Below are 24,193 nucleotides of genomic sequence, written 5' to 3'. Positions count from 1 at the left end.
GCAGAATATCAGAAAAATGGAGCATTTTCCTGATTTTTTGGTGAAGTGAATTGGAATAGAATGTGAGATTATACTAAGATCCCCTGACCGACATGCATGCTTGAGATCTTTTTTTTTTTTCATCATTTGCAGTTTTGGAGATATTTAACTTTAAGCGACCCATGCATTGTCGATGCGGCAATGGATATTTAAAGGCAGGCTTACAACCACATACTTACGCCTAGTAGCCTCATTCATACTTTAAAATGATCATCCTACTGTGGACATGTTTGCCTGAAAAGGAATCTTTGAAATGTTGCATAGTTTTAGAATTGTACTCCTTTAAAAGTTCAGAGATTTATAATGGAGGCGGATGGAAGGTTTTGGGACCTAAAAAAAACACTTTCACCTAGAAACTCCATTCACAGTTCAAAAATTCCACCTTACTGTGGACATGCATGCTTGAGATCTTTTTTTTTATTTTTTATCATTTGTAGTTTTGGAGATATTTAACTTTAAGCGCCCCATGCATTGTCGATGCGGCAATGGATATTTAAAGGCAGGCTTACAACCATATGGCCGATATTCCGGCCATATTCTACATCCTACTAGTTTTTGACAATAGAATAATCCTTACACAATATAGATTGCATGCACGCACTAAAGAGGGAAATAAGTACAGAGCCAACTCAGGACATGCTGCATCAGTGGACACTAGACTAATTTATTTATGTCATATAGATCATATTTAATAACAAAGTAGAATCCATAATCAGAATCCCAATCAGGTACAGATAAGCACATACATCCCTCAGAGAGAAAACACAACAATTACTGCAATCTGTAGCAGTTTTTCGGCTGCTTAAGCTTGGATAAACTTTCACCTGAACAAACTGCTCTCAGCTTCTGTGGTGAGTGTCTCATTCACAGAAAAATCTCAATTTCTAATTAAACACAAGTCTACAAATGGAATGGTCCATGTTTCCATTTGTACAAACTTGAGAGTTGAATTAACACTAGGGGATTGTACTGTTACCAGTGATTCCTACAATGTTTGCCTTTTTGCTGGCAATCATTTAGTGGTAATCTAATTCCTCCAAAATGTAGTTTTTACATCCATATGATTGTTAACAACATTAGTAACACTATTTGTATAATACAATCAAGCGAGTGCATAGAAAGTTAAAGCGAGAAGCCTGGATCCCAAATAATTACATGAATCTCCTTTAGGTTCATAAAAGCCCATTGTTAAATATCAATTCAGAGTATACATATAAATATACAGTATTTATAGGTAGTAACATGTCTTTTCTCTATCTTGGTGCCTCTGTCTTCCCATCAACAAATTAGTTCTGAATTATACAAGCATGACAGTATTTTTATTATACAGTGACACTCATATTCTAAACAAGCCATCAGATAAATGTATGTGCTCAGTATTGGCAAAAATTAAGAACTAAACAGGGACCCCTCACCAAAAAGTATGTCCTCAAATTCTGTTCACTATTTAAAACAAAAGAAAAGGTAACTAGTAGCAGAGTGGCAGTGAAGTGTAAAAAGTGACACAACCATCATAAAGATTTTTCCTACATCTGAGCTTTGACTCAATTATGTTTGAATGAAATGGATCACAAAAAAAACATTCTGGAGACCGAGACAGAATGATCATCCTCTAAACAGCGTCTAGCACACAGGGTTGACGGGCACGCCTCTCTTGGGTACATAAGGCGTTGTCCTGGTTACCATCTTGATGCAGTCTATGATTGGACAGACGCTGAAGCAGAGCGTACAGCCAGTGCAGCTGTCAGTCACAAAAGGCATGTGGGTCTCTGGATCAAATCTTATAGCCTTGAGAGTGAGAGAGAGACATTTGAGTAACATTAGATGCCTGAGAAGTATCTCTGTTTTCAGAGAGAAACACATATGGAGACAGTAGTTGAAAAAGAGACAGCAAAAGTGAGGCAGAAAGACCATTTTGTTCTCTGGATAACAATAAGAAAACATAGCATAGAGGGACCCATATAGAGAATTGATCCATTAGAATGTGGAAACATTGATCAAGAACATTGATCCACGCTTAAAGGGATAGTTCACCCAAAAAATACTTACTTTTTTTCTATCGATTAGTTTTTTGTTTTTGTCGCATTCCTAAGCCAATAATTTGACGACCAGCGGACTGGTAAGCAGCGGTTCCCATAGGAGACACAAAGGAGACTCTTTGTGTCTCCTACCGGAACCGTTGCGGGTCAAAAACAAAATAATATCCATGGATTCAAGTCTCCATGGGGTGACTAATCGATAGAAAAAGTCATTTTGGGGGTGAACTATCCCTTTAACTATCCCTTTAACTAAGGTCATTTTAAAAAAATCAAAAGCTACTGAAAGGGATACAGTATTAGTGCACTAAAAAGCGAAATTGATGGGTTTTCTTTGTTAGATATTTTAACAAAAATAATCTTATTCAGCCAAAGTCATGTTCTTGTAAAGTTTTAAGGTACACCAAAGCCTTCCCTTAGGGCCGGATGTACACACAGGCATTCTAGACATATGCCTAGTAGGAACCGCTTGCCATAAGGGGCCGTAGACAGAGGGTGAAAAACCAGGAACTGCCTACAATACATATTATTTCATACCGTGTTTTGAAATGAGTGGGACTCGCCGTAGTCGTAGAACTAACTTAGATCAATTAGTTCTGTTTCTTAGCCTGTTTGCTTTTCGTGGAAGAGAGAGACAGAGCTGCAAGATGCAAATACAGCTATTGCCATTCTAATTTAGCTGTCCACAATCCTCAGATGGCTACAAAGTAGAAAGCCATGACTACATGTTATTATACTTTTAGGTATGGACACAGAGGCAGACAGACAGAAGTACCTGGTATCCAGAGTCATTACAGGTCATGTAACATTTCCCACAGTTGATGCACATGTCCTCATCTATCAGAGCCAGGACCTGCAAACACAGAGATGGTTACATTAATGTATTCATGGGATTGTATCTTAAAGCTGCAATATTCTTTGATGACTGGTTGATGCCTGGTTTCCCATGCAGGAGATCCGGGTTGAAATCTCGGGTGTTACAGTTGCAATTATCTCTCTCCATCGGAATAGGACATAAAACTTACGGTATCTATCTATCTATTGTAGCTTTACAGACCTATTGTGTTTGCATTGTAATGCAATATCTAATGGTATCTTAGATGTACTTAGGTACAATATTTATTTGATATACTGTATATCAATATATTTTATCTTTGACCTTGATCATTTGGGATTGGCTTGGTACTGAAAATAACCCATATCATTCCACTCCCACATTCTACTCATGTGGTAGATAGCGTCAGCTGGTAAGATTGGAGATAATAGGACAGTGACTGTAAATATTAAAATTCTTTCAGCAGTACGTAGGATTCAAACCCATGATCTTGCCATCATAGGACAGCCTCTCTCTCCTTGCGGCTTCCCTGCCCCAAGAACAATAACGAAAATTATGAATAAAACACATTTGTACCTGCTCTTGGTTGTCGAGTTCCTGGTACGCACCAATGTGACGTAGTGCTCTGGCTATCACATCCTATCAAGCACACACACGCAAGTGCACACACACACACAAACACACACACACACACACACACACACACACACACACACACACACACACACACACACACACACACACACACACACACACACACACACACACACACACACACACACACACACACACACACACACAATTATAGATACACCACGTTAAAGCATTGAGTTAGCAAGATCTGTGTTTGTGTCCATGTATTAGTGGGTATACAGTATGTGTAATGTATGTGTGTCTGTGTCCATGTATTAGTGTGTACATGTGTTTAGCATGCTCATAACTGCAGTTATGGCTGTTTAAACCCCAGCCAATAGGAACACAGTCACAGAGGGGGCAGAGCAATGGTGTGGTCCCACTCCCTGGTGTGATATTGTGATGGACGAGTGTTGGTGCCAAGTTCGGTGCGGATCGGAGCAACAGTGCGCCTTCCTGGTCCGCATGTTACGTTTGTGATGCCCAACCACCCACCCGCCTGCCCACCCTCTAGGCAATTGTAATATAGGATACAGTATGAGTATATGCTTGTGTGTGTGTGAGGCACACCTTGACTGCAGGCACAGGTTTCTTAGGCAGGTTGACACGGGCCACGTTGGTTTCAGTGACTTCATTGTCATTGCTGTCTCTCAGTCGTTTCTTGTACTCAGCGATCGCTTCCGTCTTCTCATGCAGATACTGACCGAAGCTAGGCAGGCTCTATGCACATGCACGCACGCACGCACGCGCACACACACACACACACACACACACACACACACACACACACACACACACACACACACACACACACACACACACACACACACACACACACACACACACACACACACACACACACACACACACACACACACACACACACATACACACTTAAAACCATTATTAAAGTATTTTACCTTTCAAACTGAAGTTATCACAAATGTTAACTTCAGACAGTTATATTATGTTGTAGTTAAATGCTTTGTTATTATTATTATCATCATCATCATCATCATCATCATCATCATCATCATCAGTAGTAGTAGTAGTAGTAGTAGTAGTAGTAGTAGTAGTAGTAGTAGTAGTATAGATGTAGAATAATAAATGGTACAGCTAGTATTATCATTGGTGGCAGTAGTAGTTATATCAGTAGTAGTAGTAGTAGTAGTAGGCCTAGCAGGAGTATAGACTTACCTTTCCCACCAGCTCTTCCACTCTGGGGACTGGTTTGCCTTTCTGGTGTTTCAGTGTAGGAGGGGACTGTCCATCCCAGTCTCTCAACTCCTCCAGACTCTTTAAATACAACAAGGTCTTCAGACCTGGACACACACATGATTATAATTACATTATTACCCATTTCTATCCACAGCAATACTCCCCTGTGTGTTTTAAACATGGTTCCTCAATCCGTCAGGAAGAAATGTAGGTTGATAGATAGGTAGGTAAATACATAGGCAGGGAAGTAGGTAGTTATGTAGTTGGGTAAGTAAGAAAGGAAGGTAGGTACAGTAAGAAGCGGAAAGAAGTAGGTGGGTAGTGATTGATTATTTGGTAGGTAGGAAGTTGGGGGAACAATCCCACTCTGAGAAAACCTTCAAGTTGTGGTTAAACAGGCTCGTTTAGGGGAAACATACAGTATATGTATAGAGTAGTTTAATAATAATTTAGTACTGTTCCCTTGAGGGCCTTACACTAGTGTACCCCAACAGTTATCAGACATGTCAACATACTGTACAGGATGCTAGGGGTAAAAGCATTAATCAATTGACAGAAATATGAATCAAATATCATATATATCATATAGAGTATTAACACAGATATAAGTGAGCTTGTTCATTAAAGAGACATGACCAGGGTAATAAAGACATGCATCCTGTAGTTATTGATACCACAGGCTGATACTACTCACCCGTACAGTAGTCCTCAATCACTGTGAAGTCCTGGTTCTGAACTGCACTACACACCTGGATGGACGGATAGATAGACAGACAGACAGACAGACAGACAGACAGACAGACAGGAAGAATAGGTGAGTTTGTCAGTCAATGCTGTCGCTGAGTAGAGTAATGACAAACACAAAAGATTTTAATATCCAAGTAATCCAACTGCTTGTGTGTGAAATGAATATAAATAATTCAAACATAATCCCAGCCTTTTCATTCCAGTGGCTTGTGTTTGTGTGGTGAGGAGCAATGTACAGTACGTGTACACATACACCCCAGACTTAATCTGTATAAAGGACTAGTGGAAGGCGTAGTAACAGTAGCAGTGGTAAGAAAGATGTATAAATATACCTGTAGTACTGAGGACCTAGTGTGGCAGAATTAGCAGTATAGTATTACTAGAATAGCAGTAGTAATAGTACATGTAGTACGGAGGCAGTAGTACTGGGGTTACAGTGTGGTAGTATCAGCATAGCAGTACTAGTAGTAGTACTTGTTAGTACCTGTAGTACTGAGGCTCCAGCATGAAGGAACTGCAGTCCGGAATCTGCTGAGTCGATGCCTCCAGTGGCCAGAATTGGAAAACCAGGCAGCGCTCTGCCAATAGCTGACACTGCTCTCAGAGCTATAGGTCTGATAGCATTACCTGGATGAATGAATGAATGAATGAATACTCTGTTCTCAAAGCTATGGGTCTGATAGCATGACCTGGATGAGTGAACAAATTAATCAACTTAACAGTTTCCAACCCAAGCTTGTGTCAATCGTGCGGCCAAGTGTGTGTGTGTGTGTGTGTGTGTGTGTGTGTGTGTGTGTGTGTGTGTGTGTGTGTGTGTGTGTGTGTGTGTGTGTATGTGTGTGTGTGTGTGTGTGTGTGTGTGTGTGCACTGACCAGACACTCCTCCATACGTGGTGCGTTTTCCCTTTCCAATGCCAGGCCAAGGGGACCCATCCGCCTTCAATCCCATCATGCCAGAGACAGTGTTGGTGGCTGTGACTCCATCTGCACCACCTACAAAGCGAGACAACAAAAATTAAATATATGTGGAAAGATGATGGGAGAGATGGTGTATAGTCATTGATGACGGTCTACCTTCATGGGCGGCTTTGGCGATGTCAACAATGTTGGTGACATTGGGTGTCAGTTTGGCAAAAAATGGGATGGTAGTGGCTGCACGTACCCAGCGACAAATGTTACGCACCAACTCTGTGTCCTAAATGTACACACACACACACACACACACACACACACACACACACACACACACACACACACACACACACACACACACACACACACACACACACACCAAGTACATAATACATAAAGTAAGAAACGATAACAAGAAACGATGACTTTAGACGCTTGCCTCCATCTCCAGGAGAGACAAGACCTTCAAATGGAAAGGTCCATTTAGGCTAATTCTTACATTGTCTGGAGTGAAATGAACACTGAGTTTGTGTGTGTTGAGACTGGAAGGAACTGGAGACAGAGACAAGCACATCTACCCCTCCTCTCCACCCTCTGGAGTTGACTCTCACATTGCTGGACCTCAATGCCTTCAGAAGTGTGTGTGTGTGTGTGTGTGTGTGTGTGTGTGTGTGTGTGTGTGTGTGTGTGTGTGTGTGTGTGTGTGTGTGTGTGTGTGTGTGTGTGTGTGTGTGTGTGTGTGTGTGTGTGTGTGTGTGTATGTGTGTGTACCTGTCCACAGGCCAGTCCCATTCCCTTCTCTCCCATCCCATGAGGACAAGACAGATTGAGCTCCAAAGCATCTGCGCCTGATGCCTGCACACACACACACACACACACACACACACACACACACACACACACACACACACACACACACACACACACACACACACACACACACACACACACACACACACACACACACAAATAGTAGCCATCATTACATTTTCATGTTAAGCTCATTTTAGGGAAGGTGCTACCCAAAAATAAACCTATTGTTAGGCCTACTCAGGGAAAATAAATATTCTAATTTCTGCGTCCCGCCTGATTAATCATTTGACTGATCAATGCTTGTTCTGAAGCTGTAATTAATTGTTAGGATTACAACAACATATTCTCACCTCAGCCATCTTTGCCAGAACAGTCCAATCAGATTTGTTGTAACTACACATTATACTTGAAATCACCACCTGACAGAGACAGACAGACAGACAGGAGATAGAGAGAGAAGTAGAAGCATTGATATTCACTTTATGTCACCCCACAAATGATACATATTGCTGAGTTAACTCAGCTGACAGAGCCCAAACAAAAGCAAAAACAGAACAGAACAGGTGAAGAAGTTACCTTTTCAGGGAAGTCTCTCTTGAGTTCAGTTACACCCTGACACCAATAGGCTGCTGTCTTCTCACTGATGAGCTCAATGTTGAGGAAGGAGCCCTGCCCGGGCCCAAAAATATGACCCGATGTTGTACCACGCACGATACGAGGAGACACGTTGGTCACCAGGTCCTGGAAGACAGGCAAGACAGAAAGGCAGAGAGACACATCAGGGTCAGAGAGACATAAAGAGGCAAAGGAGGACTTTACTAAACATGAATGCTACACAAATAATACTACCAAAGCACACCATCGAAACCATCAAATAAAACTGGAAGAATAATACATTAAAATAATTCTACAGTGAATCCCACCGCTCGCAATTCCGGCCTCCCATTATTCCGACGCCCCTAATAAACACCCGACAAACGTTAGGTTAGTGTGAGGTTTGGGGTGTGTGTGTGGTGTAGAGGTGAATATTCATGTTTTTATGAGGGTCTACCTTGTCCAGTCCAAATGTCTTGGTCAGAGCAAAGCCCCACCCTTGTTCAAACGCCCTCCTGATCATAGCGGTGCTGGTGGTGGGGGGTGCCGAGGCCAGGCCAAAAGGGTTGGGAAACTTTATCCCACACACGTCCACACTGATGTCCACAGCGTCTATGGCACTGTAGAACAGAGGCAGCCTGGGGACAGAGTCTACGGTATGCCCGTACAGAGACTGGAGAGGAGAGGAGTACAGTATGGATTTGTATGCAGTACGTATTTGTGGATACTTGTTTTACACTATACAGTATATGTGGCTATAAACATACATATTTAACTGCATATATTTGTGAATACAAAATATTTACCTATACAGTATAGAGGATATGCGCATGCTTAAAGTGAATGGCACATCGAGTGGCAAATCGAGTGGCAAAGAAACATGCAAAATTAGTTTAACATTGTTTAATGTTGTTTAATGCAATCAGATATGACTTTTCTGTTTGGTTGCATGGGCTGTCAAGGCCAGAAAGTATTTTTTTGACACTCAGTAGGCATTCCTGCATAACTTCCGCGTTTGATGATGATGTCACACGCATATCCTCTATATGTTAAAATACCATATTTGCTTAATCCATTAAGACCGGTAAGATCTGTCGTTGTAAGATTTCTTTAGCTATTCCAAAAATAGCATTCTTATTTTTTTATTGTGGACAATTTCTGAAAATCTTTGAATATATACTGTATATATGTTTTAAAGTGAACATTTTTAACTCCGATCTGTGCTTCTGGGAGTCTCTGGAACAAAATATTTTGAGATGAGGGTCCGCGGCCAAATACATTTTGGGGGTCCTTGACATGGAAAAGTTGGAGCACCACTGATATAGCAACATACTGTTGATATATCAAAAAATGTTTTTTGATATGTATTTGGCTGCAGACCCCCCATCTCAAATGTTTTTGTTCCAGGGACCCCCCAGAAGCAAAGATTTGAGTTACAAATGTTCGCTTTAAAAATACAATACATATTCAAAGATTTGCACAAATTTGGTAGATTTTTCAAAAATAGCAGATCTTACAAGCTCATGAGCTTGTGTATCTGCTATTTTTGAATAGCCAAAGAAATCTAAAATGACACAGATGCGTTCCCGGATTAAATCGTTAAATATGAAATATTTACCTGAATATATTTGTGAACGTGCCAGGAGGCCTGTTTGCCGTCATTAACTGACTCTACACTGGTGTTGGCCAGACCAGCAATGTCTCCTCCTGCAAACACCCAGGGTTCACTGCTCTGCATGGTGTCTGGGTCCAACTCCGGGGTTCCCCAGCGATTCAGCTTTATGGGAGCCATGGCTTCAGCCACTAGGGATTTATACACAGGTAAAATATAGGTTCATTTAGAGTAGGATATAGTGAATCTAGAATCTAGTTTCATAGTTACAATTTACAACATAACGTTGCTGTCGGGCAGGAACCTCTTATCTCCATATTCTAACTTTTTGTGTTTTAGTATCAAAAGTAGCGGATCTACAAGCTTCGAACACATTCAAGGTGATGTGTTCTATTACGCATTGAATCACTTCTCAAGTTCAAGCTTCTCCTCCCAACAATCTTTTGAAGGTCCAGATTGCGTGTCTGGCCTGTGACCCGTTGGTATCTTTTGCCCAGCAGAGCACCCAGCATTAAACAATGAACTGCCACTTCTGGGGGCATAATGAGCTGGGCATTATCTCCATATCTAGAGAGTTAGTGTGATTGCTCAATGTGTTTGATGTCCACAGGCTGCAGAGTCTATAAATTAGACCCTATTAGGCCTACCTTTTTTTAAATATTAATAAATACCCCCCTGTACAGGACCTACACTATACTGATGTTGACATAGGATTCACACCCAGATGTAGCACCATGCCAATATGGTGCAACAGGCATTCATTCTACTATATTATGTCTAGTTAGGGCTGCCAACCGTCCCGTATTAGACGGGACGCCCCGTATTTGAGCCAAAAGGGGCGTGTCCCGTACGGAACTTTGTTTGTCCCGGACTCCGGTGTAAAGGGAAAAATAAAAAATATATTTCTGTTTGCGCACACTGCAGTGTGTCTGGCTGCGTGTTTGTGTGCTGTATGCGAAGGGCGCTAGGACCACTCAGTTGACAGGGCAGGCACAGTGCTCGCACGCGTGTGTGTGAGATTTTCTTCGGTGGGCGCGCCATCATTGTTTGTGTGGCATGTCAGCCTGTTCCCAACCCTAACCCTAACCCTAAAACCGAAATAAAGTAACAAAAAAAGTAACTTCATCCGCGGGAAACCCGAAAAAAATCAAGGGACACATGCACGCGCGCTGTGTGCATGTGTCCCGTTTCTCCAGTTCTGGATGTTGGCAACCCTATGTCTAGTATTACAGCCAGGGTATGCCCAGCAGGTGGAGCCAGCCCCACAGCTGTTTCTCTAGATCATTTATGTAATGTCCTTGTTAATACCCTGAGGGGACAGTGTCACAGTAACAACTGTTGTTACGGTGTAGAAGTCAGAAGATATATTAGGACTGAGAGGGGATTTGTTCTTTTCAAATGCCAATAACCTGTTTGGCATTAGAATGTTGTCATAGTGCTAAGAAACAGTTTAGGAAAAGTAAACGCTGTCATTGGCAAATAGTCGCTGTCTGTCTATTTCTTCATAAATGTATGCCCTTTTTTAGTGACACTAGTGACAATAGCCAACATGTTGCAAAATGTTGTGAGCTTAGCTTGTAGATCTGATATTTGCACAATTGTTGAGATGAAGACATTTTAATTCATAGGGATGCCAGATTGAAAGTGCTTAAGTCTGTCTGTGCGTTTTACAAGCATTTAACCAATGAAAAGTATTAACAAGAGCTTGTGACTAAATAATAACTACATTGGATCCGTTGGAACATTTCCTGAAAAGTAACTGTTTTGGACTTACAAAGTTTCTGCCTGACAGCAACAAAGTAGAGTTATTTTGAATTTAAATTCAAACTCAAACACCCAAATCCCCAAAGCTGATTTTACCAGTACTAAATTGATGGGGTTAGCTACCTTGCGAGTCACTGAGCATGGAGCCGAAGGCGCTGATGATGTAATCAGCCTTCAGCTTGACAATCTGGTCCTCGTCCTCGATCCAATCTCCATCCTCCGTCTGCTCCGTGCGGCAGAACTGGAGCCCAGAGACCTGGCCGTTCTTCATGGTGACCTCGCGTGGAGACAGGAAGGGCAAGAACTCACACTTCTCCTCCTTGGCCAGCTCCATCTGGGAGAGGAGCAGAGAGGAGAGGAGAGGAGAGGAGAGGAGAGCGGCAAGGATTAGAAAATATGAAAAAAGAGGAATGATAAGAGGATCCATTCATCCATCCACCCATCCATCCTTCCCTCGTCCCTTCCTACCTCCTCGGGTACAGCTCTGATGTTGGTGAATCCCTTTCGGAAGCAGACAAATACTCTCTTGGCTCCACATCGAAGGGCGGAGGTGGCACAGTCAAACGCTGTGTCTCCAGCACCTAACACGATGACCACTCCACGAAGCTCTGGCAGGGACGCACGACAGCTACACATCCCTACACACACACACACACACACACACACACACACACACACACACACACACACACACACACACACACAATGGTTATTTTCTTGTATACATTCGGTTTAGCTTTTGTTAACACATCGGGTGCCGATCACGGTCTGAACCGTGTTTTCACATAGTAGCGCTCTGGTGCCGTTCACGGTCTGAACCGTGTTTTCAGTCTTTTTTTTTCTTTTTCGTTTTTCTCCACACGGGCGGGGCTAGAGCAGCTCTGGGAGTACCCATTGTGATTCTGAGAAGGAAGGGCCAGATAGATCACCGTAAACAAAAACATGGCTTCCATCCGCTTCCTGTCTATTTCCTTCTTTAAAACGCCTATATCTCCGAATCTGTTTCAGGTGTGGAAAACCGGTCATGCGCGGTGCGCGATCCGTCCCCGTTGTAACTTGCGAGTGAAATGTTATCGATCCAGGATGTAGCCAGGGTCATCGCTCAACATGAACGGATGCTTTTTTTTACGTGGATTTGCTCGTCGCGGAGTCTAAAGCTTTAAACAGCAAAGCGCAGTCAATGGGGAGAATGCTGGCACCCACGGTAAGTTGTTATGAAAAAATGCTGGCACCCGATGTGTTAATAGTGTATTGCTCAATGACACGTGTGTGTGTGTGTGTGTGTGTGTGTGTGTGTGTGTGTGTGTGTGTGTGTGTGTGTGTGTGTGTGTGTGTGTGTGTGTGTGTGTGTGTGTGTTACCTGTTTTGCTGGCTGCAGCCACCATGGGCAGAAAGTCTTTGGAGGTGAAGAAGCCTTGCTCCATGGTGAGACCTTGAAAGATCCTTGCTCTGTTGGCCTGAGGGAGACCTACAACACAAATGAATCCAGCATGTAACAATTTGATTTATGTTATATGATGACAGAACTAAACAACAGCCCTTTCGGCACACAATATCTCATTACAGGCCGCTTATTTGTCCTTGGCTGCTTATGGTACTACGGATAGAAATATTTAGTTGACAATGAGGTACTGACCAATTCCAATGAAGACAGCTTTGTATCCTTCCTCTTTCAGCGATGTCAGAGTCATCCCGTTAACGCCAAGCCCCTTCTCACACACCACCTGGATACAAACATAATTTGCTTCTAATGCTGTCTGGCTGTGAGCGGGTTGTGTGCGTGCGTGGGTGTATGCGTGGGTGTATGTGTGCGTGCGTGCGTGCGTGTGTGCGTGTGTGTGTTACCTTGACGCCCAGGTCTTTCATGAGGTCAATTTCAAACTGGACGACCTCGTAGGGCAAACGGAACTGAGGGATCTCAGCCGTGCTGCAAGGAAACCAAAGAACGCACAGTTACAAATAGCACCTGCAGTGATGACTGCAGATCCTCTCAATATCCCCTCACAAATAAATAATATCTCTTGAGCTACAGTACTGGGCAGCAGCAATGTTCATCCGTGGTCCCCATTTGCCATTAACTATTCTCTCTCTCTTTATTCACCTTTTCATCTTAATAAAGATAATAAGACTAAGAAAAATGTTTTTGTAATTAGATGTTGAACAGAGTGAGCAGGAATGCTTAAGACACTGGCCTCTGGTTTGAGGTCAGAAAACTGGCATACTTGGCCGATAACTACACAGTGCAGCGAGTTCCAAAATATCTCTTCAAAGCCTAGAGTCTAGATTCCTAAGTATAGTATTGTAGCCTTCATCGCTGTGAATGTGCATTCTTGATGTGCGTGTGTCAGTAGTATTCCACTGACAATGTACAAGTTTGACTAATGACAGTTTAATCACCTTTATTTGGAGAACTATGTAGACTTGACTAAGTTCATTAAATAAAATGCCATAAATGCCAGTGTTCTTGTGGTGTTCTTGTAGTGGGTCATCCCTTTTCATTAGGCCCACCTTTTTAGTCCATTACCAACTTGGGTCTTATACATTGAACTATCAATAAGCCCCAGAATGTCCAGTCTGTTAATGTCACTACTCTGAAAGTAGCGAGACGCCTTAACTGGATCAGTTGACAGCATTGTTTTTCCCAGAAACATCTAACCCCTGTACAGACACATGACAGACACATGACAGACATTACCTCAAGCCACCAGTGTACTTCTGCTTCTCAAAGACGGTGATGTTATCATATCCAAGGCGGGCCAGGAAGGAACCGCAGCTGATTGACGCAGGGCCACAGCCAATCAGCGCAATGGGGGAATGGTAAGACTCTGGCATCTCATTGGCCGGTGGGAGGTTAGGGTTCCTGATTTGAGGGATACCCATTTTACCGAAGATCTGAGAAACACACCCATACATACACAGGCAAAACACAAAAGGATGGAGTAGAGTTGAGCGATATTGACTGCTTCTGTGTCATAAATGTAGGCTTGGTAGAGTTAGGATTTTCTACACAAACAGTGTTTGGACCAATGCAAAGCAAGTTTATTTGTATAGCACATTTCAAACACAAATAATATGTATATATGTATTTTTTTTAAATGTATATATATATTTTTTTATGTATTGTATACAATACATAAAAATGCTTTACATAAGGCATAAAAAGACTTAAAGAAGTTTAACTACAGGCAGATAGACAATGTACCTCTGTGGCAAACTGCTGTAGCCCCCCTATATTGATGGGTCCTTCCTCTGAGGCGAAGAGGTTGCAGCCTCCCACACACAGCTCTGAAGTCGGACAGACCATTCCACATGTTAGACCCAGGGGGTTGTCAGAGAAGATGGCCTTCGCTGAACCATAGTAGTTCTGATTAACACACACACACACACACACACACACACACACACACACACACACACACACACACACACACACACACACACACACACACACACACACACACACACACACACACACACAGTTGCATTACAGAGTAGCATATAATCTCTGCATCGCACTTTTAATATGATGTCATGAGTAATATAATGTAGCACTCTGCACGCATGTATGCAAACGTTCATACAGTACCTTATTGGAGATGCTTGTGATAAAGGACTTGACGTCCAGGTTGGTGGGACAGCTCTTCTGACAGGGGGCATCTGCACATTTTAGACACCTAGACACACACACACACACACACACACACACACACACACACACACACACACACACACACACACACACACACACACACACACACACACACACACACAGATGTATTGTCATTTCATCTTTTCATTTAAGACAAAAAATGCATCACAAACATATTACAATATACTACACAACAATGGAAGTGAGCTAAATCACAATTTAAATCACAATAACTGAATGAAAAGAAAAATGAAAAGACAACTAGACTAGAGTCTAGTTGAGACAACATACATGACAAAACTCAACGTGATCAACAGGAATGCAATTCACTCAGTGTGTGTGTGTGTGTGTGTGTGTGTGTGTGTGTGTGTGTGTGTGTGTGTGTGTGTGTGTGTGTGTGTGTGTGTGTGTGTGTGTGTGTGTGTGTGTGTGTGTGTGTGTATGTGACTGACTGTCTTTGTCTGTCTGTCTGTGTAGCCAACAGGCAAAGGCACGTGGAATATAGTTTCCGCTCAGGATAAGGGACAAGGGAAGGTTGTTAACCCCAGTTCTGTACAAATCCTTGTTTGCAGAAGGGGAGTTTGTGGAGTTTGCGTCACGGAAGAGCAATATCACTGCAAAACAATCAAGGACCAAGCCTAAAGCGACCTTATTGGCTCAAACAATGACTCTCTATATAATCTATACCTCTGTGGGGATGTTGAGGTATGAGGTGGGGAACCATCTCCTAACAAAGCAGAAAGGAGAAACCAAGAAATGCACAAGGACGCTTGTTAGCAGCATTAGCACAAAAAGGAAGATATAAACCTGACCATGGTACTCAAATATTGAACCACCATGGTACTCAAATATTGTGTAAAAGTACATTTGAACAGGCCTGGGCCGCGGCGTGGCGGTCCAGGCACCCTAAGCTGCAATGCAGGTCGTCGGGCCGATCCCGACGACCTTTTCTGCATGTCACTCCCCATCTCTCTCCCTATTTCCTATCAGTCTACTGTCCTATCATTAAAGGCATAAAAGGGACTGGTGTAGCGCTGGTGTAGGGCTGGTGTAGCGCCCAGGATCACTTAGGAAATTGGCACCGGGTGAAAAAAGATGGGTTACAAAAATCGCGGGATAAAAACAAAAAAATAAATAAAAAAGGGCATAAAAGCCCCCCCAGTGAACAGATGTTAAAAAAAATGCCTTCACCCATTGACCTCAAACACACCAAAACCATAGACTCTGTTTTAAACCATGGAGTCACCTGCATTTATATCCAGTGAGAATTAATTCAGCTTCATATAGCTTTTTTTGTCTCCCTCCAAAATGTATTGATTATACTTGCAACTCTGAAATATTGGTGTACGTGTACGTGTACGTGTACGTGTACGTGTACGTGTACGCATGTGTGTCTGTGTGTATTAAAAAGAAGTGTCTTGAAGTTTGGATGGACTTGTCTCACCTTATTGAGGAAACCAATGCCAGTATGTAGTGGGCATTTTGCCGTGCACTGAAGTCATCAGCGTAGTACACATGCAGTGATGATATGCAAGAATACCCAGCAAGTAGTTGGATCATAAAATACCCATAATGCATCGTGCATTCTCTCTCACCTCAGTGCCTCACGAAGCGCTCCCCGTTCACTCAGCGTCGTGTGTTTGATGTCATCAAAGTTGTTCTCCAACTTCACACAGGCCTAAAGGAGAGAGAGGACAAGCATTCAGGAGAACATGAAATCAAAACAGAGAGAAGTAAATGAGATTGAGAGAGAGAGACCAGTCAAAGATTGTACCCAGTAAAGATTTAGTGCTACGTTCATTTGCCTTTGAGTTACAAATGGGTAAATACACTGAGGATGTGTTTCACGAGTGAGTGAGTGAGTGAGTGAGTGAGTGAGTGAGTGAGTGAGTGAGTGAGTGAGTGTGTGTATGTGAGTGTGTTATGTCTCACATCAGCGCACTTCTCAATATTCCTCTTCCAGTGTTTCTTTTCTCTCTTCTTGGTTGTCGTGGAGAAGGTCTGGGCATGAGTCTTCACCCGGGGATTCAGAGACAGAATGCTCTGTGACAACACATAAGAACAACAATCAAAATCAAATAATGACCTCTGCAACAGAGAACACAGTCTTGTATAAAGTTTGACCCAAATTGACGATACACATTTTTATGTTAAATTAACACAAAGGAGGATTATTCACATTAAGAGCAATTCCAACCAACCCTAAGCTGTTCTTCTAATTTATAACTGTTGGAGAGATTAGTGTTGTTATGAATCTCAAGATAAAATAAATTGTAATAATACAGTCTATGTTATGGGCATGACACTGATGTACCTCTACCTCTATTACAGTCTGTTTGAATATTTGAGATAGAATTAAGAAAGTGAAATTTCAGTTGTTGTTTTTTTATGAAAGACTACTGGTTTAAAGTCCCTGTACCAGTTGAAAATTCCAGGGTTATGGGCATGTGAATGAGCTTTGATTTCTCAAGAAGTGCACATGAGCACGGCAAACATAACCTCAGTTACTCCTGTGGGGCTAATCAGTGACTGTGGTCGCTCTAGGCAGCTCACACGTGTGTCTGCAATGTCAGATATAACGAGTTTTAAAAAAACATGTGTCATCCTCAAAACGTTAACCTTATGAAATTACAAAGAAATACAAATTGCTAGTGATTGAGTAACTTGTACCTATCTCTTGCCTTATCTCTCGATAACACTTTCACACACATACAGTACACACGCACGCAGGCACGCAGGCACGCACACACACTCACAAACACAGCGCGCGCACACACACACACACACACACACGGTTCTGCTGGCAAAAGGTGAAAGAACACTCCAGGAATGTTATTGGTTAAAGTGGAGAGGATAAGATAATGATTTAGCTGACAGGTCATTGAGCCAGGGTTATATGATTTATTTACAAAGTATTACTAGAATCCTTTTTCCCCTTCTTCCCTTACTCCCCTATTGACTCCCGCCGGTACCAGAGATTTTTGTTATTACTATTACGTATATATTTTAGTTTTTCATGCTTATCACCCAAATGCAAATGGAAATATAGTTGTAAAAGAGATCCATGCATTGTTAGACTTTTGCACTAGGTGGGGTTGGAGTTTTGACATGGAAGCATATTCCACTGTAAGATGTTTTATATGAATTAGTGTAGGAGCTAATGTAAGGGTATATGTTGATCAAGGTTGGGTTCAATTCAATTTCAACTCAATCCAACCCAGAAGGCTTGCAGGACACGTTCATTGCATTTTGCATTGACTATGACAAATGTAATTTAACCTTTTAGCTTTTTAGTTGCAAAACTCTGTGTATTTCATCAAACGTCAAAATGTAAATATAATATAAAGCAAGACATCCTGTGTATAGGCAGCAGAAATGCAAGTTGTAATGGCAGAGCTTCTTTCATGATCTTTTATACTGAAAAATATAGATTTCTGATGCGAGTACAAGACTTTTCAATTACACGCATTTAATCTAGAGCAACTATAGTAAGTAAGACAGTAAGAGACACCCTAAAGTGGTCAACCAACAACATGTCAAGTATAGTGCCAAGAAAACTATTAAAGTGCTATGTCAACGACAAATAACAATATGGTGTTTCAAGATGTTTTGGATTCACACACACACACACACACACACACACACACACACACACACAAGCACACCTGTCACATAAAATAGTGTGTAAACAGCTAAACCAACCTATGTCATATAACATGTTTTGGTTATTTGATCTACAAATACGGACTGACAGTACAGGACATTGTCCATCGCGCTCCCTCAAAATACAGTAGACTTGACAACAAGGACTTCATTTGGTCTGAACTTCTACCCCAGTTTCACAACCAAACCAAAACGTGGGCTGTCAGAGGGTCATGGGTGATGAATAACAACCGGCTGTTATTTGATGCAGTTTATAGTTGAGATTTTTATAGTTATAGTTTATAGATAATAAAGTTTAGAGCTGCTAATGTGGTGTTAATTGTGTGTATCCAGCACTTGTTTTTGTCATAAAACTATGGTGTGTTAATGAGATTAAAAAAAAGATACAATAAATGATTGAGCCGCTACTCCTTCGCTTGGAAAGGAGCCAGCTTAGGTGGTTCGGGCATCTAGTACGGATGCCTCCCGAGCATCTCCCTTGGGAGGTCCTCGCTGCATGTCCCACTGGGAAGAGACCCCGGGGGCAGACCAAGGACCAGATGGGGGGATTACATCTCTATACTGGCCTGGGAAGGCTAATGTTGCTCAGGAGAGGGAAGGCTGGAGCTCTCTGCTGGAACTGTTGCCGAATCCGACTCCGGATAAGCGGTTGAAGATGGATGGATGGACAATACATTTTTTTTTAAATTCAACAAAACACGAAACACACGAAACAAACAAAACTTTGGTATTTATCAAATACAGTCCACAAGCATCTTGTTAACAAGAGCATTAATATTTTCCCCACACCTGGGCATCAAAGGATAAACAAATTGCATATGCCTTTCAAAAGTATGTACTGGAAATACAGTGACTACTAACACTATGTAATCACTTACATTACATGTACCTGCTAACAGCCATGAAGCTGGGTGAAGCTGAAACTGCCATGGGATTAACAAAGATCCCCCCCCCCGCCCCTCCCCTCCACAAATGATGGGATATCATGTTATATAACGACACTATTTTTACTGATGACATATCCACCTTTACCTTAGCTGGACTACAGCTCTAAAAAAAAAGTCAGTCCAATAAAATAAATAATGTTGCTTAAACCATCGACCAGGAGTCATCAAGTAAGTTTGGCCTTGGGCCTGATGTGCCTGTCATTCACTCTCAACTCTCAACCCCTCCCACTCACTCAGATCAGCTAACGCAGGGAAGCTGTGCTTAGCTGTCAGAACCTTCCCTAAAACAACGCTCCACACGTCCCTGACTCTTCTCCCTTCTGGATCCCAAACAGTGGAATGAACTCCCTATTGCAGTTAGAACTGCAGACTCACTCCCAATCTTTCGCCTTAGTAAGAAAACACCTCTTCAGACTGAATCTTAGACTGTAGCACTTGCCGTACCACTTGCCCTAGCCTTGACGACCTTGCAGTCTTATGCAAAGGCTAAAATGTAACTTAGATAGCATGTTATGTAGACAGATGCCAGGTCATTTGTAGACCTGGCATCCTATAGTGTATAGTTTCAATGTACAGATTATAGATTTTTTTGATATTATACTGTTTAAACTGGTGATAGGTTCTTAGTTTACCTATGATCCTAGATTACAATTTCTATGCCTTTGATGTATTACCTCGTGTTTTCCTTGCTTACTGTAAATCGCTCTGGATTAAGAGCGTCTGCTAAATGCCTAAATTGTAAATTATAAATTTGGGACAAAAGTATAATAATCATTCTTCAGGGTAGATTAACTATTTGGACTTAATTGGATTTTATTTTGTGGTATACTAGTCTAGGCTAAAATGCGGTCTGTCAGATTATTATTTACAAAATAATTTGCCATGCCAGATATTATCACAGGGCCAATTAATGGAAGCACTTTGATTAATTTGGCCACCTCACTTTTCACCTGTTGCAATCTTTAATACTGTGCCAATGGCACATAAGTGAAACTTTTAACACAGATTATTTTTTTTTTTACTACATTTTGCTGTTAGGAATGTGTTGGTAGCACCTTTATATTGGTCAAAATGTCGAAATCCCCCTTTAGACATCGCCTAGAGCAGTGGCTAATATTTCCACTTCAATGGAGCAACATAACATGAATAGCAATTAGCTGGTAGAATAGAGAAGTGGCACAGGGGCACTAGTCTAGAGCAGGGGTTTTCAACAGGTGGTCTGTGGACCACTGGTAGTCCGTGAAATGATTGCATGTGGTCCCTGACCACGCATTTAGCAATGTAGGGTTTTTTTCATTTTCTTTCCACTAGTTGAGAAACAGTGAATTGAATGACCTGGTGAGTGGCCATTTACTGGGAAGTTCAAGAAATTCCACAGAAAAAGGGAGTTAGAATCTCAAGAAGGGGAAGTGCACCGAATTGTCAGGTTGAGTCGTCATTATCAGGCAGATCTGTGTCTGCCCACCCATACATAAGATACAAATCAGTATATCAGCTAACATGAGTTTAATAGAAGGCTGGATAAAGTAAGAGAACACCATAAGGAATATATCAGTAGTTCTCAACCTTTTTTTAAAGCTCTGGACCACTCGTATATATCTCAGTTAAATAATGACTGTTCAGGGCTTGATATACTTTGTTGTGCGTAGTGTGCGTGTGCGTAGTATCATGTAACAAATGAATTCAAACCCTTAACTAATAATTTAATTTCAAGCTTTTTCTCCCACAGCATGCCTATTAATTGAAATATTTTCTTACATTTGATGGACTTATGAAACATTATTTAAACATATTTTAATTAATTTAACAAAGGTATTTTATTCATGTATTTACATTAAAACCTAAAACCCTGAGGAAGACCATTGTCAAAACGTTGGTTGCCTGTACCTTTTAAATACATTTTATCTAGTTGTGCAGCCTCCTCCTTCTCAACATGTATTTACACTTTAAAACATTTCCCCATGGACCACCTGCAGGCCTAATTATGCCATGAACCGCTAGTAGTCTTTTGGTCCTTTTGGTTGAGAAACAGTGAAATGCACAAACATGGGATGCATAACAAGTGTAACCAAAGCACGAATCTTAGCCCATATCCACACCCAACATAACAGTGGTCCGCAGGTTGATCTTAGTCAGGGTGGTGGTCCCTCATTCACAGTTGAAACCCCCTGGTCTAGATAGCTAGATGTATATCCATGAATCAGTTCATGTTATCATCCAGGAGCTGTCCCTGGTGCTGGAAACACTCACTGGCTGCTCTCCAAAAATGTAAATAATGTTTTGACCCTTGATTGACCTTCATCAATCCACAAAGTGGGTAATGGATGATGGAAAAGGACTGAGCCCCAATTCAGCACAAAACAGTCCATTTTAAATTTGGTAATCTGTAATCTGGTAAACTGTGCTGTAGCCTACATATACAACTCACATCAAGCAAATAGTAAATGTTATGCCAAATCGTATTATGTTTCCATGGTAGCAAAATGTCAGAGTAGCAGCTTAAAGCGATGTTGAACATTGGTGGAAACGTGGGTTGTAGCCATAGTTATAATAAATCGGTTTTAGACTATAGCTACCTCGTCAAATGAATATAGTCTAGCCTACGTGACGTCAACATATTATTTATTATCTTTATCTATTGCATGGGTCTGTGCTGTGATCAAGGAATCGGGTTGACTTACAGTTAACTTACTTTCGTAGATCTATCATAGATGTATTTTATTGAATCTGACTTTTACTTTCGTATCTATCATGTACTTCATCGAGTCTGCCTTTTACTTTCGTATCTATCATAGATCATGTATTTAATCGAGTCTGACTTTTACTTTCGTACAGTATCTATCATAGATCATGTATTTAATCGAGTCTGACTTTTACTTTCGTATCTATCATAGAAAATAGATCATGTATTTTATCGAGTCTGACTTTTAGCCTACTTTCGTATCTATCATAGATCATGTATTTTATGGAGTCTGACTTTTACTTTCGTATCGATCATAGAAAATAGATCATGTATTTTATCGAGTCTGACTTTTACTCCAAGGCTAAAGGCACTGATGAGCAGATGCATGCCACATTTTTGTATAGCCATCTTTAATTAAGTGTTATTGCTGTGCACACTTTATTAAACTACAGCCTATATAGGCATCGATCAGTATTATTTGAAAAAATTACCTCGATGTCAGGAAGGTCTTTACTCAGCATGGTGGTGGTCGTTTCTGACTGGAGTAAAGAGTTGTGAAAAGTTCCAAAGGACAGTCAGCCTTAGTGGCGCAGATAAGATTGTGGATTAGAGGTCCGAATCACTGTCCGGGACTCCTCTGTTCCAGGAAGGGCAAAGGACCAGTCCTTATTAAGCCTCTCCGACGTTTAGTAACTGTTCTCGCACGATGCAAGACCCCAGGAAAAAAGTTCACATGCATGCAGAAGCGGTCAGATCAGACCGAGCTGATAAGAGCGTTAACGGGTCGAAGTTCTCTTGGTGGCGTGGGGCGAGCACAGGCACATTCCACGTGTGGTGGAAGAAAACAAGCAGTGGTGTAAAGTAACTAAGTACATTTACTCAAGTACAACTTTGAGGTATTGTTTTACTTTACTGAAGTATTTCTAATTTTCTGTACTACTTCTACTCTACTACATCTCAGTGGAAAATATTGTAGGCTACTTTTACTCCACTACAATTATATGAAAACTTTGGTTACTAGTTACTTTGTAGATTTTGATAATTACAAAACACACTAACCTGCCCTATATATATTTCGGCCATTTGTAAAATAGCAGATGTACACGCTCACTGAGCTTGTACATCGGCTATTTTCAAAAATATTTTCTATACATTTTGAACTTGTGAAATGGGACATTCTGCACAATGAGTAGGCCTACTTTAACTTTTGGTACTTTAAGTACATTTTGATGCCAATACTTTTGTACTTTTACTCAAGTACATTTTGAATTCCGGACTTGCAACAGTATTTCTACTTTTACTTAAGTAAAGAATGTTAGTACTTTTACCACCACTGGTGGTAGACTCTTGTAAACAGGTCACGGGTGACCTAATCATGGGATATAGAGTGCAAACAAATTCAGGGGCGTATAGCTATAGGGTTTACATTTTGGCCTGCATGCAAAGTATCGGGCGGTCAGGCTAAGCCAATGTCTATTGAGAGCTAGCCTATTGCAACATAAAATATAATATGAAACTATTATCATTGTATGTTTTTTATAGCCTACACAATGACAACAGGTAGGCATATAGCTTTTTTGTGCAACATATCAGGCAATCAACCAGCAGATACATCAACATGAAAGACATGGACAATACAGAAAAAACTATAAACCAATACAATTAACTAGATAGTAAATTAAAAAATGTTCTTATTGTTTACAAAGATTAGGAGGAGCATTTGACTTTGACATTTATTCCAAATTAAAGTGGGCAAAGTTAGGTAACATTTTTGAGAATCTTTGTTTGTGAATATTACTGAGGCAGTATTGTAGGCAGACACATGCGAACATAATGTCCTGCACAATATACCAATTTGATCCAATCAGGAGAGAGAACTCATACAGGATACAGGATAAACAAGTGAAATTGGAAGTGATGACACAAAGAAATGAGCAGACAACATTGGAGCTGATAAATGGGTACTCTCTCCTGATTGGTTGAAAATGTGCAACCCACCCACCCACCACATGTGCAAGCCCCCTGTTATTGAACACACACTCTATAGC

At 41.3% G+C, this 24,193-nt stretch overlaps 1 protein-coding gene across 2 annotated transcripts; it reads right to left on the bottom strand.

The window, feature by feature from the left end:
- Window positions 1-775: 775 nt before the first annotated feature.
- dpydb (dihydropyrimidine dehydrogenase b) lies at window positions 776-22,874 on the bottom strand. Of its 2 annotated transcripts, XM_084057891.1 has the most exons (25): window positions 22,637-22,874; window positions 16,785-16,895; window positions 16,448-16,530; window positions 14,790-14,877; window positions 14,406-14,567; window positions 13,899-14,095; window positions 13,049-13,130; window positions 12,840-12,927; window positions 12,564-12,671; window positions 11,672-11,841; window positions 11,327-11,537; window positions 9,446-9,630; window positions 8,285-8,500; window positions 7,810-7,974; window positions 7,584-7,652; window positions 7,192-7,275; window positions 6,583-6,703; window positions 6,382-6,501; window positions 5,993-6,135; window positions 5,456-5,510; window positions 4,741-4,865; window positions 4,114-4,263; window positions 3,487-3,549; window positions 2,851-2,928; window positions 776-1,827 (listed from the first exon to the last, which is right to left on the bottom strand). In XM_084057891.1, the coding sequence occupies exons 1-25, from the start codon at window positions 22,664-22,666 to the stop codon at window positions 1,663-1,665; spliced, it is 3,069 nt and encodes a 1,022-aa protein (XP_083914017.1). In that variant the 5' UTR covers window positions 22,667-22,874; the 3' UTR covers window positions 776-1,662. The 2 variants fall into 2 exon arrangements, with proteins under 2 accessions (XP_083914017.1, XP_083914018.1); XM_084057892.1 differs by lacking the exon at window positions 8,285-8,500.
- Window positions 22,875-24,193: the final 1,319 nt, after the last annotated feature.

This window comes from Gymnoscopelus microlampas, assembly GCF_963454915.1.
Source record: "Gymnoscopelus microlampas genome assembly, chromosome: 5".
In the NCBI taxonomy this organism is placed as follows: domain Eukaryota; kingdom Metazoa; phylum Chordata; class Actinopteri; order Myctophiformes; family Myctophidae; genus Gymnoscopelus; species Gymnoscopelus microlampas.
The sequence above is the reverse complement of the archived record's forward strand: the minus strand, read 5'-3'. Positions and strand labels throughout refer to the sequence as shown.

What these genes read in the sequence shown, in the direction of transcription:
- dpydb (XM_084057891.1), bottom strand. Translation starts at nt 22,666, where the DNA reads ATGCTGAGTAAAGACCTTCCTGACATCGAG. An exon ending in GCGCTTCGTGAGGCACTGAG is followed by an intron (nt 14,878 to 16,447) that starts GTGAGAGAGAAT and finishes GTGTGTGTCTAG; the next exon opens with GTGTCTAAAATGTGCAGATG. An exon ending in CATGCTCAGTGACTCGCAAG is followed by an intron (nt 9,631 to 11,326) that starts GTAGCTAACCCC and finishes ATAAATCCCTAG; the next exon opens with TGGCTGAAGCCATGGCTCCC.